We start from the raw sequence: 20,706 nt of genomic DNA, 5'->3' as shown, positions 1-20,706 counted from the left end.
CTTGGTGTTTGGGAGGCGGCTGCCGTCAGGGGAATGAGAGAGAGCCTGCTGTTTCCAGAGAATGAGGAAGATGTGAATGGGGTCAATTAACGCGCTTGAATTTTTTATGAAGTAACTGACCTTCAGGGTTTTATAGATTAATGTAATTGCTTAAAGAGCATCGCTGTGCTCTGTTCGGCATATGAAAGGATTTTCTTTCCTTGCAAGATGAGTTACTGTCCCGTGGGGAAAAGAAGGGCGGGATAAGCGAAAGGAGCAGCCCCTTACATTAAAAAGTAGAAGAATATTCTTCCTCCATTGCTTCACAAGGTTTTTTTAGATAGGCCCTGTATCAATGCTATTTTTAGTACAAGCAGGTGGTCCAAATGAGCGTTGCTGGCAGTTAGTGGATGGCCAGAGAACAAGGTCATGCCTGTGCTGCAAAACTGTTGGTTCAGAATGAGCTGCAGGAGAGTATCATGTTGTAATCAATTACTTTTAAAAACTGCATGGTCTTTGGCCATGTTGAGGCTGCCTTATAATACCCCTATAGTAAATATTTATATATAGTGATGGATGTCTCTGTACTCCAGAAACTTAAAATAAATAGTTTATAATGACTTACTTGCACCGGTATATGATAGTCCAGAGAAATTGGTATTATAAGCTACCAATCAACCAGATAATTTGCTTATATGTTATCTGTCTCATCTTAATAAACAGTAATTGAATATTAAAATGGCTTAAGAATATAGACTAAGGCATTGCTTTATTGCTGTCTGTCTTTCTGTTTTGCTGTTATTTTTAGAACTTCTCACAGAGTTTGATGCCTCAGTACAGTGTAAGGTTCTTTTGAAAAAGGTGTTTTTCACATGATGAAAGAGGACAACAGAAAGGTCATAACATGCTGGATCTGATGGTCATTTAACTCTATCTCCATGTATTGCTGCAGTAGAGTCAATATGTTTCCACATAGTCTCTAATTTGCCTTCTTCCTTGTATTGCAATGTTTTGTTCTGTTTTGAGAACAGTCTGATTTCATCATTGTCTTTTAGCAGCTCCATTAATGTGCCCTTCCTGGAGTGTCCCTTCTTTAAGTTTTTTTTAATCTGGAATGTATTCTTTGGTGCCATTGGGAACCTGTATCTTGGAGCCATAGTAGCAGAGGCTGTGGAGAGCATCAGGTTTTTTCCTGTAGTGTCCCCATGGATTCAGGCCAGAACACGACTTGTCCTGTTTTGCCCCTTTTCACTTCCTAGACAATGCAACCGCAAGTGTTCTGGATTACCCCGATCCCTACCCCACCAAAGTGGTAATAGAAGTCATTTTATGCTGTTAAGACTTTAGCTCAAAATGGTCAAAACCCAAAGAAAGTATTTCTGGTGTCAAGAATGCTGGGCCAGTTGTGGCCAACTTGTTAACTACACATGAATGCTTGCAAAGTGGAACAGTTGGATTTCTTGAAACATTGGGAGGCAAAAGCTTTGCCAGGGCTTCTAAGAAAAGAATATAACTTCCAAAGGAATAAGGGAATGTTTATGTACAGCTCAAAAGAATTAAATCTGGGGTTGTGTGATCTAAAGAAAGAGCAGCTTAGTGTATTAGCTGTTTCTGTGAACAAAGAAATGAGCTCCTCTTTCCCCTGCTTAGCTGTGTCTGCTGTCTACTTCTGTGCATCTTGTGAGTGAGGTATCTAGATTTTGACCCATTTACCTGCAAGCAATCTTTTGCAGGAGGAGGAAAAAAAACACAGAAGTGAGCTGTGTTTGTCTGTGCTCAGGCAGTAATTTGTGTGCTTCTGCCAGGTTGAGTGATGTGGCTCACACTACCTCTACTTTGTACAGAGAAAGGAAGCCGATATTGTGTAGTCTAGTGATAAATCCCTGTAGCCTTTACTTCTGACTGTGTGGCAGATATTCTAGTAAGAGAACTGGTAGTTGTGACCCAGTATTTCCTTTAATCCCTGTATGCAGAGGAGTGCTGCTGTTACAGGCTGGGGTGCATACTGGGGAACACGACAGAGGAGAAGGGCAAATTGCAGAGCTTTCTGCAACAGTGTTCTTCCTCAGTGGGCTGTGGTTGTTGCTACTTGGCCTGACTATTGTGAACAGCTCTCTAACAGGGAGTGGAGACCTGCCTTAGCATGTCTGTTCTCAAATTGTCAACCACCTGTTTTGCTGTAGAGCTTTGAGGTTTCTTCTTTGAGTTTCTGGAAATTGGTGGTGGTCAAGACTGGGGAGTGATTGGGCTCACCGTAGAAGCAGCCTGAATATCTATATATTAGGGTGTTTCTCAGTCACTGGGTCACTCAGGATTACATACCTCTGTGTCGTGTCCGGAGGACATTTTTGGAGCTCATTTCCATCTTGCTCATGTCTGTGTGTCCTTTATGTCTTCCTAACCCTTGCTGTCCTGGACAGCTGGGACTCCAAAGGGCATAGAGGCTGAGCACATCCATCATTTTGGTGGTCAGAGAATAGCCGGAGGTTTTGGTTCTCACTCTACCATGCCAACTTGACTAGCATATACAGGGTAACTGAAAAAGAGTAAAGAGTGGAAAAAAGTTGGGTGGTGGTGGTAGTGGGGGGGCTTGTTTGTTGTTGGTTGGGGCTTTGGTGTTTTTTTTTTTTGGTTTTGGTTTTTAGGAGCAAGATACCAGTAAGTTTGAAATTGGCCATAGGTGAAACAAGCCTCAGGTACGCTCAGTAGCAGCGCACTGTGGTGATGCTGCTGGAGATTCTGATAGTTGGCAGAAGAAAAGTTGTGCTTGTGCTAGTTTTGTTTTGGCAGACTTATGGCAAGTGGGTACAAATGTCTCTGTGACTGTCGTGCTTTTCCTTGGCACATATGCCTTCTTCTAAAGAGTGTCTTTGGGATTGGATTGATTATTTCTATTCGGATCTTTAACACCTGTCTGCTAAGGAAACAGTATCGAGAGCTGGATGACTTGGATACATAGCTCCCATTAAACTTTTCATACCCAATTGCTTGATGCACTTGTAGAAGAATCTCATAATTTAGAAGCAGTGTCAGTGGAAGTAATTTCATATGACAGTCTCCACAAAAAAAAGTGAAATTTGATATATTTGTGAAATAAGCGGAAACAAAATTAACTATAGTAGACTGGAATTAACACATTATGTGTTCAAACAAGTTGTTCTCTCTTTTTGGTGTTGGAAGTGTCTGATGGTTTTGTGTTTTCATTTATAGGTTGAAGACTTTGGGCGACAAATCGAGAGAAGCAAAAAAAAGCAGGCAGAGGTACTTCTGAATGTCTTAATGCATAGCATTGATCTAGGGAGCTCTTGTTAAAGAAAAATTTGAAAGTGGCTCATATATGAGCCAGTTACAAGAACATTTGCATATATTTTACAGAATAGTCTTTTGAAGAAAAGCTTAACCCTAATATTGAGGAAATACTTTGCTTAATAGAACCTTCATTGATAGGCCTAAATAATTTCTGGTGGCCTTCAATGAATTTATAAATGACTATTTAAGTTATGTGAATATTCAACATTATTATAGTACTTTATACAAGATTTAGGTTGCAGTACACTGGAATGTAATTGTTTACAATCTCTGTGAATTTCGTGTACTAAAATTGTAATTCTGTTTTTTTTAGTGTAAGAGCAGAAATATAAGCCTTTTTATTGTGGAAAATATATGTATAATGGAGTACTTAAATTATTTGTTTCACGAAGATTTAAGAATTGTGGTGGGGTTTTTTTTATCCTCTGCATTTTAGTATATTGTAAAGACTACTTAACATCTGAAAATGATGTCTGTGAATGTTGCTTCTTCAAATAAGCTCAGATATGCTTTAGTGTAAAGCATGTTCTTACTAATACACAGTGTGTAGACACAGATTAGTTTTAAAACAAGCCCTGAACAAAAAATAAGGCATCTGAAATAAACTGTGTTAAGTTCTGAAGCTTGGTGTTTTGGATGTAAAGGCTTTTTAACAGGAGACTGGTTGTATTGACAAGACACGGAAACTAAACTAAGAATGGATGAAGGTTTGAATAAAACTGTTTTAGGCAACTACCTTCTCTGTATGTTTCCAGTCCATAATATTTTGGTTCATCTGGTGTACTGTAAACATCCGTCACTTTTTGAGAAAAGCACTGGGTGAACCAATTGGATCATCACAAATAGGGGAATGCCAGGGTGGCTTCTGCTTTGCTGGTAAAGTTCTGGGACAAACATAGCTTAGCTTGATTGTAAGGATGGCTGCGAGCTTGTGGGTCAGAAGCAGAGGAGAGGCCAGTAAGGGTGATGTTGCCATGGGAGTTTGTTACTGACCATCTGATCAGGGAGTGAATGGTGTCTTCTCTAAACAGCTTGAGGAATTCTCTGTATCATTAAGCCCCCGTTCTTGTGGGGGCCTTTAACTTCCTTGACACCTGCTGAAAGGACAGCACAGCAGGATGCAGTCAAGAAGAGTTCTGGAGGGTGTCAGGGATAGCTTCTTGATACCCTCTTCATAACTTCTTTGGCATGCAGGAATAGCCTTAGGAAAGCCAGAGCTCACCTAGAATTGACATTTACGAGAGATGTCAAGGACAAGAAGAAGAGCTTCTAGCCCTGCATTGGTAATAAACGGCTGAACAAAGAAAACATGGGATTGTTGATGAATGGAATGGATGATTTAGTGACAGCAAATGTAGATGTTGGTGAGGTACTGAATGCCTTTGTTGCTTCAGTCCTCTCAAACAAGGTCTCCCAGTCCTCTGTGCTTAGTGAAAGGATTCAAGGAAGAGACTGACCCGTAGTGGATGAAGATCAATTTGGGGAACTCAACCCATAAAAGCCCATAGGACCATATGGGCCAAGAGGTACTTCATGAAATTCAAGAGCTACAAATCCAAAGTCTTCCCCTAGGAAGAAAGTATCCCCTGCAACAATACAGATTGGGGCTGACTGACTAGCCGGGAAGCAGCTTTGCTGAAAAGACCCTGGGGGTCTTGGCAGACAGCAGGCTGAATGTGAGCCAGCAACGTGCCTGGCAGCAAGGAAAACAACAGTTTTCTGAGCTGTATGAACAGGACCACAGGCAGTAGGATTGAGGGAGGTGATTATCCCCTGCCCTCAGCACTCCTTAGACCACATCTAGCTACTGTGTCCACTTTGGGTCCCCGCTGTGAGAAAGGCATTGATAACCTGGAGCAAGTTTAGTGGAGAGCCACCAAGATGGTTGGGGCTGGAACTCTCTGTCTGTGAGGAAAGGCTGAGACCGGGGTTTGTTCAGCCTGGAGAATAGATGACTTTGGGGAGACCTAACAGCAGCCTGTCATTACCTATGAAGAGGTTATTGAGGAGATTGGTATGTGGTGCGAACACAAAAGGCGGTAGGCATAAGTTGAAACAAGAGATGTTCAGACAGGAAAAGGCTATAAGGAAAAGCTTTTTCCTCATGAGGACAGTCAAGCAGTGGAACAGGTTGCTCACAGCGCCTGTGAAGTTTCTGTCCTCAGAGGTTTTCGAGTTGCAACTGGACAAAGCCCTGAGCAAGCTGGTCTGATCCCATAGCTGGTCCTGCTTTGAACAGGAGGTTGCACTAGAGACCACCTGAGGTCCCTTCCCATCTCACTGATTCTATCACTTTTCCCTTGATTTAAGAAAAAGAAAAGGTTTCATTTATGGTATTTGTTTTTTTCCATTCAAATTGTTTGGATGACAGTGCAAAACAGTCCATTCTGGTAATCTTCCAAGAGACAAATCTTGGATGACATCGAGATCTTCACGTAATATGTGAAGTGCTGCATTGTTAGTTTTCTTTAACTTATGGTAAGTTGCCTTTATATTTCAAGCTGTTATTAATGAAAATGTATGCATCCAATAGGAGATCATTAGAGCATTAAACTGGCAAAGGTTCTTTAACTTAGTATTTATTTTTAATGTAGAATATATTAAGTGCAATGTCTTTATTGAGGGACATAAAGAACTTGTGTAGTAGTCTTATTTTCAGAATGTTTCTGTCCACTGTTTTAAGTTAAAACAATGTTCCTCCTGCATGTTTGTTAACTGTACTAAGAAATTATCTTATAAAAGTTGTTTCTAATGGACATAGTCAAAAAGAGGTAAGAATGGGCTACCATAAAATAACAAGGGGAAAAAACCCTAGCTTTGGAATATTCTTGTAAGACACACTGTGTAATGCATTTTAAAACAGAATTGACAAAATGTTTGTGAAAGTGAACAGTATGGAATATTTCTGTGCTCAGCATATCATGTCATACACAGATGTGTGTGCACACATTTTTTGTAACAGTCTTCTATTCATTAACAACATTTGTATATTTACAATTTGTTTTATAGAACTGTTCAGTGTTTGCCAGAGTTTTCTGCTGGACTGGAATTACTGAGCAGGTATGACCTTCCATTTCTTTGTTAGTGTCTGCTTCCTATAATTTCAGAAATAACTTTATTAGGTTAAGAAAATGAGAAGAAAATCAAGGTGTTACTAAGTTTTTTTGGATGTTTTGCAGTTAGAGGAGTGGGGGTGGTTACCAAATGATAAATATGTTTAAAGCTTGCCCAATCCTTAAGTGCTGTCATGTGAATGAAACAGAAGTTCTGGAGGAAAAGCAACATTTGAAGGATGACTTTAGTTCATGGTCTAATGCACCGGGATGAAGGAGACCAGCACTGAGGCCGAGCCTGTGGTTTTAATTTGATGTTTTATAACTTTTACATATTGGATATGATTTCATTCTGTTATAATAGAGACAGTATGCCTGTCATTACCATGAAAAGAAAGTGTATTCCATGTGTATTTAATCACATTTTTTCTGAGTAACAGAAGCTATCTGCATTATAAATTTCCTTCGTATTTTTATCTTAAAAAAAAAAAAAAAAATCTATTCTCTTTCTTGGGGGGTGGGGTGTGAGTACAATCTTGTTAATTTTTTTCATTTTCTTATTGAAATTGGGTTCCAAGTAGTGCTTAAGGCTTTTATGTGTAGTCTCATAAATATTGCTGGGTCCATTTAGCTCTTAATGTAAGCTAGCAGGTTAAAAAGCATGAATCACTTTTTCTTTGAGAGAAATTATTTCTTCCTGTATATTTGTCTTGGTAGAACAGTAAATACCAGAAAGAACTGAACAGCTTTTTAAACTGTTATTTCTGGTAGTCCCTGTAAATATAAGCACAGTGGATTCCATGAAATCCTCTTCCTTTGTAAGGGGAATACGGTAAGAATAGTCATTTATCTTTCTTCTCTTCAGATATGAAGATGCTTGGGCTGCCCTTCACAAAGGAGCCAAAGATTGTGCAAAAGCTGGAGAGGTAAGAAAAAATAACAATGCCACACCTGAAATATTTTAAAATGTGTAAATAATTTTAAACTAAAAGTTTTAGTACCAGTGTACTGGGTTGACCCTGGTTACTAGTTAAGCACCCACCCAGCCTTGTTCACTCCCCCACCAGTGGGACAGAGGAGAGAACAGGAAGAACAAAAATGAGAAAACACATGGTTTAAGATAAAGACAGTTTAATAATTGAAGGATGAAGGAAAAACAAATGGTGCAAAAGCAGTCACTCACAATGTTCCACAAACAGACAAACGCCCAGCCAGTCTCAGAGCAATAGTTACCTTGGGAGACCAAACCCTTAGTTTTTATTGTTGAGCATGATGTTACATGGTATGAAATATCCCTTTGGCCAATGGTCAACTGCTCCAGCGGTGTCCCCTCCCAACTTCTTGCCCACCCCTAGCCTACTTGCTGGAGGGGGAGTGGGGATGAGTGGGGAAGAGAGAAAGCCTTGACACTGTACAAGCATTGTTCAGCAATATCCAAAACATTGGTGTCTTATCAATAGTTTTGGTCAGAAATCCAGGACACAGCACCATATGGGAATCCAAGACACAGCACTATGAAGGGAATTAACTCCATCCCAGCTGGATCAGTACAACCAGTATAATGAAAAAGTGATGCTCTGTATTGCTGCTTGGGAAAAATGCCAAGTTGCATTGTTTTTTACTGTGGTTTTAAGATGGTGTTTGACAGGCAGCTGATGGAATGGATCAGAATGTCCAGTTCCTCTTGTTTCTCACATCTCTTCCAGATTTGATGGTACTCAGCATTAATATTCTTGAAGTATTAAATATACATATTGTAAAAATAGAAATTCTCTGTGATCATGTTTGTCACAAGGTATCATCTAACAAGAATTATCTGAAGTTCATTCTCCTGTTTACTTTCTGATATTTCAATAACAAACATCAAGTGTGAGAATTTCCTAGTGCTTTTAAAGTACTTTTCAACTGATACATTGACACCCAGAATTTCTTGTCTTCAGTCCTTTGTTCAGATAGTTGCAATCACTACTTGCACTTAAGCAAAAAATATTCATTGTATCAGCTTACTGTTTTTCTGTGGATATGTTAGGTTAGAGAAGGATATTGAGAAATACGACTTTGTCAGACTGTGACAAGAATGTGATGGTAAAAATAAGACATATCCAGAAGTTCAGGTGGTTGGTTTTTGCACTCTTCTGCCATTATTTGAAAGATTTTAAGTTAGCTAGGAATATTATTTTGAGACTGCTTAAGACATCTTAAACATTGCCAATAAATGGCAGTGTAAACAATAAATAGTAATGTAAACATTGTAAAGTAAACAATAATGTAATGCAAACATTAAATAATGTGATGCAATGTTAACAATTGCAAAAATGATGTTGCATGTTACTGCTATAGCTCTTTAAAAGCAGTGCGGCAGCTGGGAAAGTATAGAATATATTTGGGGTTGAGCCATGACGTTGGTGGTTAGTGTCGGGGTCGGGCTGTTGCACTGACACTGTTTGCTGCCCTGTCCTAGTAGACAGGAAAACGGCAAGATTTGATTGTCTGGCTGAAAAGATTCAGGAAGTGTCTGTGCTTTCTCCTAATTTTGTTCAGTTTTCCTGCCCTGGAAGTGAAGTGACAAGTTGTGTGGTTTATTTCTGAAATGAAGGGAAGGAAAACTTCCAGTAAGTGCTACCAATGCATTGCTCCGCACCAGACTTTCCATTTCAAGCCCTGTTTAAGGGGCAGACAGTGTAAGCTGGGTTGCCACAATGCAGAGCAGGACTGAGCTGTGGGGTTCTCTGTCCTGGCTGAAACCTTCACTTTGGCTGGCTGCATCCTTCCTGACTCTTCTGGTTTCTGTAGGAGTCTTCTCTGTATCTTTTTCCAATGGATAAAAAACTCACTGCTTAATGTATTTTCAAGAGGTATATTTAGGGTAAGAAAGATATTATCTTATGTTCTTCTTTCTCTTGCCTAATAGTATGGCCCAGCTTTTCCATGCGTTCCAGTGAAAACCTTCAGTTACTAGAGATGAAGTTCTCTCTGCCAGCTTTGTGTGTTTTACTGCTCATGATGATGTTTTTTGAAGATCTCTTAAATGACTTGCTTACAATTTTGTAATACTTGCAATAGTTTGCTTTAAAAATTGTAGTTCTGAAAAAAATACGAGGTTTCATATATATGAACCCAATGTAACCTTAATCTCACATATTATGGCTGCTTGGGAGAATCAGAATGAAAAACTTCCAAAAAGATTTTGAAATTTTCCGTAAAATTCAGATGTTTACTTTTGGGAGAATCCAAAATATGTATTGCTTGTGGTTTTTTGTTTGTTTCTTTTTTATAAAAGTAGAAAATACAGGGTTCAATAAAATAAGAATTGTGTAAGCACACAAGATTGGCTGTACTGTATCAGAGCTGAAGGTCCACTTGTCCAGTATCCTATTCCTGGTACTGGCCAGTAGCAGATAAACTACTCGTGCTGTCTTATTTATAAATGTTGAAGAGAGAAAAGAAAGTGAAAATTCCAAGCTTTAATTGCTGCCTACAGTCTTACCATGTTAAATTATAGATGCTAACTACCAGTTCCATCTACAAAATTGTCCTAAAAATACTGCTTTTAGATGATTGTAATTTTAGCTGCATTGAATTATCTCTGGGCTGAAATGTTTTTCTGGTATTTGCCCCCATCTCATGGTGGTTTTTTTTTTTTTTTTGTTTGCTTTACTGTTTAACTGATATAAACCCCATATCTCATTCTCAGAAATAGACTTGGCTTTATTTAAATAAGGATGTTGGGTCTTCTGAAGCGTTTCATTACTCACTGGGTTTTGGAATAAATTTTCAAACCTTGTCTGGTAAAACAGGTTTTTTGACAGGGATAGGTAGCTGAAGGAATTTGGAAATGGGAGAAGTTGTCGTTCTTCTAAAAGAATCTGTCTGAATTGGGTAGAATTGTAAATCTTTGAGAACTTTCTTTGCCCATTGCTCAGACTTTTTCGGTTTCTGCAACAAAATTCTACAAAAACTGAGGAATTCAAAATGCAGATACAGCCATGGGCTGCAGTTGTGTGCAAGAGGAAGAATGGGTAATGGAACTAAGAGCAGGGGAACTATAATTGAATCATCTCAAGTATCATATATAAGGGAAACATTTGTTACCTAAGATCTCTTGATTTTGCTGTTTTTCATAGAATCTGACCTATATAAATAAAACTTTTAAGCAGTGTATCCTCTTCTCATTATATGTATAATAAAAGTTAGGAAGAGTCAAACAACAAAAATTGAACTAATGTAGAAGTGTGTTCATAAAGACTTGCAACTACTGTGGCTAAGTTTATCACAAGAGCAGAAGAGCAGGACTGTTATAAAGGCAACTTTTTTTAAAATGTCATTCCTTTTTTCTAGAGTATTTTGAATGTGCAGAGTTTTCAGTTTTGTTGTTAAGATTAAATCGGTATGACTAGCAACACTAAACTAAGTTATTGATCTAAATAAGCCTTACATTGCAGCACTGCCATGTTGTTATTGTGTACCAGTGCAACGCTGCTGTCAAAATTCCAGATTAATGTTATTTACAGTTAATAAAATCCATAAAATATTTCCTGCATTGACTAGTATATTGAGAAATAACTTTTAATCTCATTTCGATCAATGCATTTTGATATAAATATTTCTTACTACAGGGGCTTTCTTGAGCATGTATGTTTACTAGAGAAGTACACAAGTGGCAGTGCTATAGGGTTGCTATGCTGATCGTATGCTTGCAGATGCATTAATTCTAAAAATTAGTCAAGATTCTCATAAATAGGTACATAAATTTGGAAGTAAAGTAAAGAACCTGTTTGTTTCAGCTGGTGGATAGTGAAGTTGTGATGCTTTCTGCACATTGGGAGAAGAAAAGGAACAGTCTGGTGGAACTACAGGACCAGCTCCAACAAATACCTGGGTTTTTAGCAGATCTGGAATGCCTCACAGCAAGCCTAGGTAAGGTTTTATAGATATAACAAGCATTCAAGTCAGTACAGATGGTTAGACTGAAGTTCAGCTGTTGTGAACTTTGCAATTATAAAATCTAATTTTGCTTGCCAAACACATCCTTTCTATTGTAAAACAGTAGGTCTTAAACAACCTGGTGTTGTAAAAGAGCAAAATTAGTTGTGGTTGCTCTCACAGCAGTTAAAATTTTGTATGTGTCATTATTTGGGGAAAAAAAAATTTGTGACAACTGCATATCTTGGTGTGAACAGTTGAAAATTATTATTCTTGAAGTCTTTTTAAATTCTTAAAGATTGCAAGTAGTGTGAACATTCATGTATGTAGTTGCTTCTCTTTGATTGAGTCTATGTCATTTTATATAATAATTTGATCTAAATCATCATTTGTTGCGGGGGGAGAAATTTACCTGGCTTGGGACACATCAGGGCAGAAACTTTTTGTTGAGAGTAATTGTTGGTTCCAAAGCTAGCTTCCATAGTTTAAGTTAGTGTACAGGATTAAGCTATTCTGATAACCAGCTTTTTCATAGCTGAAACTAGCAATGCTACATGTTAAGGTTACCAAATACCTCATGTTTGTTAGATGGGTCCAATTTTTATAACTTTACAAATGTTAACCTGTTGATTTAATTTAAAAGATGAAAAGATGACTAGATGAATGCTTTAGTGGACTACTTCTGGAAACCTCTCATCCAAAACAGTTGATCCACTGTTGAAAATGGAATTAGGAAAAAATGTTCTGGCCTCTTAGTCTCTGAAAAGCTCTAGTGTTACTGAGCCTTGAAATGGAGATGCAGCATTTGACAAGTAGCAAGCCTTTCTGTCAACAGTAGGCCTCTTGCTGCCTCCATGAAAATCTATTCAAGTTGCATCAAATTAAAGTTTTGAAAAACTGCTGTCTGTGCATGGATTTTAGTAGCTAAGTTCCCCAGGGACTCTGCCTGCCCTATTCTTACACCAGCTGGGAAGTATGCAGAAATTCTTCATATAATTGCAGCTCATGTTTTTTGTGGGGTGGGCTGGATTTGTGTGCTGGCATCTGATGTGAAGAAAAGGAGGGTTTTTTTCTGTGTTCAAAGGCTAATTTCTCATTCTTCTATGGTCAGTGGATATGCACAAATCGGCTTTTGTTCCTAGGCAGGCTGGTAATAACTTTGCTATTTCTTTCTGAACCAAGGAATATATTTCATTTTTTATTACAATTTTCTTATACCACCTTGTTTAGTAAGCCTTTATCATGTGTGGTAACCATTTAATGTTGGCTTCTTTAAAAGCTCAATTAGTTTCTAAGGAAATATCAATTCAAATAATGATTTATTTAAATACTGATTTTAATATCATCATGCACAAAGCGATGCAGTCCACTGGTAGACCAAAGATAAACAATATAATAAAAACCTAATGGAATTGTCTTTATAGTTCATAACTGCAAATGCTATAAATCCTGATGAATTTGGGTTACTTTCCCATTCCTAAATGTATGGTTTTATGAACCAGAATTAATCTCACCTTGATTGTAGAATTACTTGGAGAAGGCTCAGTGTCTCTAGAATATTTTTGATACTGCACAAGCAGGATTTAAGGAAGCATTAACCAGTCTGCTCGGGGGAAGCTAATGAATTTTGAAGTCTACTGCTAAGATTGTGAGATTTGAACCAAATCTTCTAGCCTCACCTTGTGTGTCAATTTCAAGTAATTTACCTGGAGGTTTTTATTAGTTCCTCCTAACCACTGTGAGGTTTTTTGAATTGGTTTTTTTTTTGGTAAGTTTTATAGAGTCCATTTGAAAAGAATGGTATAATTTATACCAAATTCAACATCTACACTTCTGGAAGTGATTTACCAGAAATTTGCTGTGATATTCTGCTCGCTGTTTTTAGTTTTTATAACTCTGAACTATCTGCTTTTTATAAATGTAAACTGTATTCAGAGATGACTAATACTGTGGCTGTGAATTTTAGATATGAGTGAAACGTTCTGTAAAAAAACATATGTGAATATAGAATTATAAACTGCCGTGTCCTGGGTTGTGCATCCAAGATGTAACTTGGCTAATCTTCATCATTTCAGAAAAGTAATAGTTCTGTGTTATGACATGATATGCTTCTAATGAATCTATTAATGCTTTCATTTTGAAAGTAGATAGGGAACCCTGGCTGCTTTTGATAAAAGAAATTTCAGATAATGGAAATGAGCCTTTTTAGTGACCTACTTGAAGTTGGTATGAGTGATGTGTAGATTCTTCAGCTTTTGCAATGTATTACAAGACACATTTTCATTAGCACTTTTATAAATAAAGTCCACACTATCAGTCATCCCTCACTTCAAGTAAAAAGTCTGTGTCTTCATTTGATAAATTTATTGTATTACGCAATGTCTTGTAGCTGCTGTTGAAAACTTTGAAGAAAAAATTACTCTCATGTAAAAGTGAAAAGGACAGTTATTGTCCTTTCAAAGTCCAGAATTTGAATCATCACTTAAGCAAATTTTTATTTGAGATGTTGTAGAAAATATCTGCTTGCCGATATCTGACATACTTGTCTTAATATGAAATATGCTTCATGTTTGAGTAGGGGCATTTTGCTCAAATATCTGTTTTGATTTCAGCAAAGCAATGCACACAAACGTTGATCCAAATCCAATTCCCCCCCCCCCCCTTTTTTTTTTTTTTAAACATCATATGTTAAGCATTAACTTGATACTGATTTCAGAAAAGCTGGTAATGAACATAGGTGACAGATCCAATGTACAGTGAAAATATTTAAAGTGAGATCGGGAAGAAAATAAGGCTGGGTATATATTCACAGAGATAAAAGCCATTGCTTCCTAGTCTTTAATAAATATTTTTTTCCGAAGTGTGGGTTAGATGGGTGTGAAAATCCATTAGGGAAACAGAAACTTTTCGCACTGCTTAGGAGAGGTATCCTTATTTATATCTTGAGCAGAAGGTCATGCTTTATTTTCAGATGGTGTATCAAGTATGAACATTGCCATTTTCTACCTTTGCAAAATTCAGTCAAATTTGTTCAGAATTTGCATAAAAAAAAAAATGGCCATGTTCCCTTTGTTTAAGAAGTGGGATTAAAGACTTCTTAATGGCTTCTTCAGGCATAAAGGAAATGTACTAAAATCTGTGAAATATAAGGTCACAGTGGTTGTAATATCTTTTTCATTAAATACAAGATTTTGATTTTGGTAATATTTGAACTGCTTTAAGAACTTAATACCTGATATTTTGGGTACTTGTTTTGCAGCAAAAAGGTGTGTTTAAATGAACTATACTTATTTTTTAATTTCTTGATAAAAATGCCAAAGATTTTTCCAGTTTGAATAATGCAGTATACTTCCAGCAACATCTTGTATTCTGAAGTTACAGAATTTAATTTTTGTTCCTTTCATCAGTTTGTAGACAACCTCTGATGCAGTACTTCTACAAGGAAAAAGTGTAGTCAGTAATAGCCCATAGACTTGTCTCTTTGGGGAAGACATGTGGTTCTTTGGGAAAGAGAAGCCATTAGTTTACTATTATCTATTTCTTAATTGTGGCTTACGTCAGGATTTAGATATTAGCAGGTATTGGTCAAAGAAAAGTGAATTTAAGACCAGACAATATATTAATCAAGATTTTTCACAGAGCTGGCATTTGAACTTGGACTTCTGAATTGTGTTTGGTTACTCAAATAACAGTTTCTTTTTCGTTATCATCTAGCAGTTGATAGCTCTTGAAAAAGAGCTGGATAAATGTTTTGTGATGCAGAAATCTAGAACACAGAATCCATTAGAAGACTCTAGTTTTTACTGGTTTCTTTTTGATTTTAAAATTATTTTTAAAGCTAGGAAAGCTGTAAAAACTTTTACTGTAAGTAAGTAATGATTTGCAGTTGGGAAAATGTTGAAAGAAAATCGTATTTTATTATTAATTAAAACAATTTTTCTAGCTGGTTGACCAGTTGTTTAAAAACTGCTGTTACTTTTCTTGCTGTCATGAGTTTCATTGTCTGAGATGAAACGGCATTTTATCTTTTATTGAGAAAATCAGGGAAAATATTGGGGAGATGTATGTAAACCCAGGGAGTTTGAGTAATATAGTGTAAAGATACCTATGTTCAACAGGGAGTTTTTCTCTTTCATAGGCTCCAGGGCAGAATGCTTCAGTGGAGAGGGTTGTTGTATAAGGTAGAGATATATATGTATAAAGGCATATACTTGGTGTTGTAAACTTGGAAATGTCTGGGGCTTGAATACAGAAGGAAAAATATCCTAGTATACTTGCTATGTAGTTTCAGCAAAGCTGCTGCTTTAGCTTTGTGTAAATGTTACGATACTAGCTGGGTTTAAGATCTTTTCTTTAAAAACAAATCAAAATTGAGCTAGTAGAACTGTAATTGTGTTTCCAAGTGTTGCAGCTGAATTGAGCTCTTCCTATATATATATGTCTTTCACTGCTCATTTTAAGCTTTTAGTAATCTGTGTCCCTGTCTGACCTAGAGGTAGAGAGAATTTCTTTGATGTAATTTTCCTTTCTGTTTTCTGGCTTTTGGCCTTTTAGTCAGAAAATGAATGAACTTTGTAAAAATGTCTTTAATACTTCTTGGTGGTTTCTGTAGTTTTGGTGGCTGGGACAGTGCAGGAAAGCTACATTTAAAGTTATTGTAGGAAAAATTGAAAACACTAATATTTTCTGATATACAGCTGTGATTTAGCTTTTCTAACAACTTTCGTACTACTGCAGAACTACACGTAACAGGTTTCAGTTAAAAAATGTAGTAAATTTAAATTAGCTAAACTTTAGAAAGAAAGCATTTTCAAAATTGGTTTTTGTGGTTGTTGAGTTCTAGATAAATACTTTAATAGCTGAGCAGCTGGTAAACTAAGAAAACCAGTGCACACTGACAGAAAATAATTCAATCTAATGTCATCTGATCAAACATTAACATACTTTAAAAAAATTAAAACTGAGAACTAAAACTTGTAATAGTGTTGTTATACCTGTGATAGTGTAAGAAATACAGGCCAAACAAATATAATAGGAATGATGTGACCTAAAGAACAAGTTATTTTTTCACCTGTCTAATAAAAAAATATTATTTCTACCAACTGTGGCATATTACTATACAGGAAAATTCTTACTCTAAAGGTACGATGAATTTTTTCCAGCCTCCTTAAAAAGATTAAAAGGAGGACATGTTTTTCTCCTTCATAGCAATGCTGTTTCAGAGTGAGATGTTGATTGTTGCCTGACCGCTTGGTTGTGGGATTTCTTGAAGAGCTGGAAAAGAAGTAGTAATCTTGCAGGTATTCTTTAGAACATTAGCTGGCTTTCTGGGGCAGATTCATTTGAGGTGCCACTGTGAACTAGAAACTGGAAATTAATTTCTAGATTTCATATTTTTGCTAAATAACTTTTCAAAAGTATGAGCTTATTTGTCTGTGAATATAGATAAGAGCTGATCAAAGAATTATGGCTTAAGTTTCAAATTGATTAAATATGTAGCTTTGTTTGGAACTTTCTTTTGATGCACAGTATATACATTCTTATTTGGGTAGGAGAGACGTTAATTCACAGCCATAGCTGGTGCTATTGCTATGGAGCTAGTCTTCAACTTTTTTTGTGAAAAGCAACTAAGTTTTCTTTCACTTCAGAAAGAAAAGTTCTGAAACCTGTGTTGCAGTAGAGCAGGATTGTTGTCTTCTGGAGAGATCTTAAGTGTTCATTCCTGTTCTTCAAGAGCACAGTGTGCTCCTGCAATTCCCACTAGAGGCTGCTCAAACGCTAGTGTTAGGAATCAGTTGCCCTCTAGAATTCGCTTTTCTTCATCCTCTTTATTTTCCTGTTCTTTGCTGTTGTCTTTTAATACTATTTCAATGGCATGTACAGCAAAACAGGTGGTGGTTTTTTTAAGTGGAAGAAACACTGGTTGATAGGTACCTTACTAAATTATCTTAAGCCTTGCTGTGTTTGTGAATTTTGCAAATTAATAAGTGAGCAATCATTCTGAAAAGTAAGTTAGCATAATACAGACATTTGGATTTTAATGCACTCAGAAGAGTCCATTTCTTAAACAAAAAGGGACCACCAGTCGTAATTGTAGTCATGATACTGCCCTTTGAATACATCTGGATTTTGTGAGAGGAAGTTGAGTATGTGGTAAACAATGCATGTTCCACATCACAATCTGTAGAACTGAAGACATTTTTTTTCCCTCAAACTTGTTTCCACATTGTCAACTGCCTTTTTTTCCTCCCCTCCCCCCACCCCCAAGTGATCTGTATACAGATAAATAATTGAAGGAAATGTTTGCTGATTATAGGATTCACGTTTCCCTTTCTGACTGTTGTGGAGCAGTACCTTACTTGTTAGGGACTAAAAAATCTTACTAAGCAATTGGAGCTGAATATATGATTATGCATGTTAGGAAATTTGTTTACAAAGTCTTAACTTTTGCTTTTCTAGGGGGACCACTAGGATAGTGATTTCTAATTCGGTAATGGCTAAGAAAGATGAAATTTTGTATACTTAAAAGATAGGCTCAAGTAGAATGGCCAAAACAGAATTGAAGATTTGGCTGATGCCTTCAGCTTGCTGTCTCCTTCTTTTGAGCATCCAAAACACATTAACTTTAAATCACTTTTTTCTACCTTGAACTTAATAGTTATTGTCTTGCTTTATGAAGATTGCTTCTGTCTGTTACAGGCAAAGGTGAAACACAGCCATTTCCCAAAACTCAGAGTTGCTTTAGGTTTTCTGCTATTTCATTCCATCATCTGTGTCGTTCTTTGCATCAAGTTCATACATTGCAACAGATTAGTGTATCTGTCTCTAAACTGCAAAATCCTTTCTATTCTTTGGTTGCTCTTTTGTTTGTAAAAATGTGATTTATATCCTTCCTCCTGCAATTTACCTTCCCTCTGGTATAGGAGAAGTCCTGACACAAGGGTGAATAATAGTCCTGTATTCACACAGCTCCATCCCAGAGTGACTAGCTGGTTAGAGTTTGGGAAAATAGTTTTTCTACTTTGGGATCCTGAGGAGGGACATGGAGTTCAGCATTAATCACCCACAGGGAGAGTGATCCTTTGATACAAGATTCACATGGGATAATTCAGGTCAGAAGGGACCTCAGGAGTTCTCTAGTCCACATTTCTACTCAAAACAGGGCGACCTATGAGATAAGATCAGGTTTCTCAGGGCTTTTCATAGGCATGATCTCTTTTAACTTGAGACTCTGAACAATTATGGTTAAAGAGGAGACTAAGAGATTTTGCATGTTTTTAAGTGCATGGGTATGTAAAATAACTAAATTTAGATATTTGCCTATCAGTAAAGGGTCTGTCTTAAGAGTAAACTTTCAAAGTCTGTTTCCTTTTATATTATCACAAGGTCATGTAAGAGTTAAAATTCTCCCAGTATGCTTTACTTTTGCTTCATTTGAATAATTTAAGATTAGTACTGGTCTTGGTCAGCAGAGTTTTGTTCCTCAGATTGGTACCAGGCAGGAAGAGGTAAACTGACAGTGTGCCCAAGAAGCAAAATTAAATTATGGGTTCTGGATGCTTCTTTTCCCGAAGTAGACCACAAGTCTCCTGTGAGACCAAGATGCTGGGGCAAATACAGTGGTTCAGAATCTTACCACAAAGGGAACTTCAGATAGATCTCCCTTAACATGGCTCTGCTGTCACTCTTTACTATGTGATATGGACTAGAGATTTGTTTATCTTTCTGTGCTGTTTATATATGTGTAATTATTACAATGTTAATTGTGTACCTTTATGAATTCCTGTTTCTGTTCAGGTGAGTTGCCCATTTATTGATACAATTTGATATTCATGTAAGTATTTCTTATAGCCCAGCTAGAGGCAAACTTTGAGGAAATGGAGAATCATCTGTTGTGTCTTGAGGACCTGTGTGAACAGTGTGAGTTGGAAAGATACAAATGTATGCAGACATTACAGCTGGAAAACTACAAGAAAACAAAAAGGTAAATAAAAAAATTGCTATAAATACAAATTAGCATAAAATAGAAACCTTTTGTAATTATTATTTTTCCCCGCATGTAATATAATATAATCCCTTTTATTTTCATCTTTTAAAGAAACAGTAACCTTTGACAAGAAGTTGCAAATTTATAACAGATCATTAAGTGTTGGTCTAACTCTTGGTGATGAACAAAGAGTGTGTGTGTTTGGAAAATTATCACTACATTGTTATTAAGATGAAGTTGTGCTTATTATTCTTTACAAACAATTGGGGTAAGGGCTATTGTTAATAAGCACTGATAAGTCGTGGTTTCTTTTAATCCTTTGCCCTGTTTTTTGCATTTCTATTTTCCCCCATGTATTGTAACCTGTAAAGTTAGGAACTGTATTTTCCTCTTATCTTCTTTTCAGTTCTATCCTATCCTGTACTATGAGTACCTTTCACTTCGTATGTTAGGTATTATTCTCCTGCCATTCTCTTACTTATAAAGACAAGTTTATCTGAAAGATAAAGTAGCAAGAGAGAAATGTTAAGAGCTTAAATAACTTAAATCTTGACTTTCTTGGTTTTGTTACTGACAGTGCCAAAAATAACCTTGCTGAAGGAGATAAGAAAAGCAGTATTAAGTCCATTATATAAATGAGGAAATGAGGAGTTAAATTAAAGCAATTGTCAAAGACAGTCTCTGACGGACCTGTGTTAGGGAGTGGTGGGTAGATGCGGATGCTGACAGACCTGGAGCCAGCACTGACATGGGGATAACCAGGTTACTTGATCTGTCGAACTAGGTGTCCTCCTGTTAGCCAGGGAAAGCACCCTGGCATCCTCCCCACTTCTCTTGGTTGCGGAAGCAAGTTTGACTCATGTGGTATGGTCAGAACAATTGGTTTGGTTTATGGTCCTAATTAAGATGTGGTGATCAAGGGCAGGGCTGCGCCAGACCGTGCTGGTCACATTTTGAATAGCTTATCTGTTTTCCTCTTTCTTGACCCTCCTTTTGTCACCCTTGTACCTATTTTTCTTTTTTTTTTTTTTTTTTTTAATTCCAGTCTCCTCCCAAATAAACAATCCACCCCTAATTAGTTTTTCCCTATTGGTCCTGGTTTCGCTGCTCAAATTTGGTATTTCTGATACCGTTATCCAGGGAGTCTTGGCTTTCTGTGGTGTTACAGATACGGTTACCGAAATACTGCTGGCGTTGCAAGTTCTATCCCCCAGAAGGTCCCCGATACCTTAAAGGTCCCCCTTCAATTTTCTGTGAAGTTTGGCTGTTTCTAACTTAACTCCCCTTTAACCATCTGTGAAATCCAACCATCCCTTATGGTGCTATCTGTAGTTTTTGTCAGCTTCTTACTATGTTATCTGTCACATCCAGCAATTTCTCATGTCATGTCCTGTTCAGTTAGCTTAACCTCAGGCCAGAACCTCGGCAGTGGTCTTGTCATTTTCCTACAAGCTG

At 37.1% G+C, this 20,706-nt stretch overlaps 1 protein-coding gene across 1 annotated transcript; it reads left to right on the top strand.

Moving 5' to 3' along the window:
- Window positions 1-3,189: 3,189 nt before the first annotated feature.
- LOC104074053 (dysbindin) lies at window positions 3,190-19,248 on the top strand (the record flags this gene model as incomplete). Its single annotated transcript, XM_009574029.1, has 5 exons — window positions 3,190-3,240; window positions 6,298-6,348; window positions 7,207-7,267; window positions 11,126-11,258; window positions 19,116-19,248. Coding segments are annotated over 5 exons (429 nt in total), but the record flags the coding sequence as incomplete, so codon positions are not given.
- Between the last annotated feature and the right edge of the window lie 1,458 nt (window positions 19,249-20,706).

The sequence above is a fragment of the Fulmarus glacialis genome, unplaced genomic scaffold, assembly GCF_000690835.1.
Source record: "Fulmarus glacialis isolate BGI_N327 unplaced genomic scaffold, ASM69083v1 scaffold38963, whole genome shotgun sequence".
NCBI lineage: Eukaryota > Metazoa > Chordata > Aves > Procellariiformes > Procellariidae > Fulmarus > Fulmarus glacialis.
The sequence above is the reverse complement of the archived record's forward strand: the minus strand, read 5'-3'. Positions and strand labels throughout refer to the sequence as shown.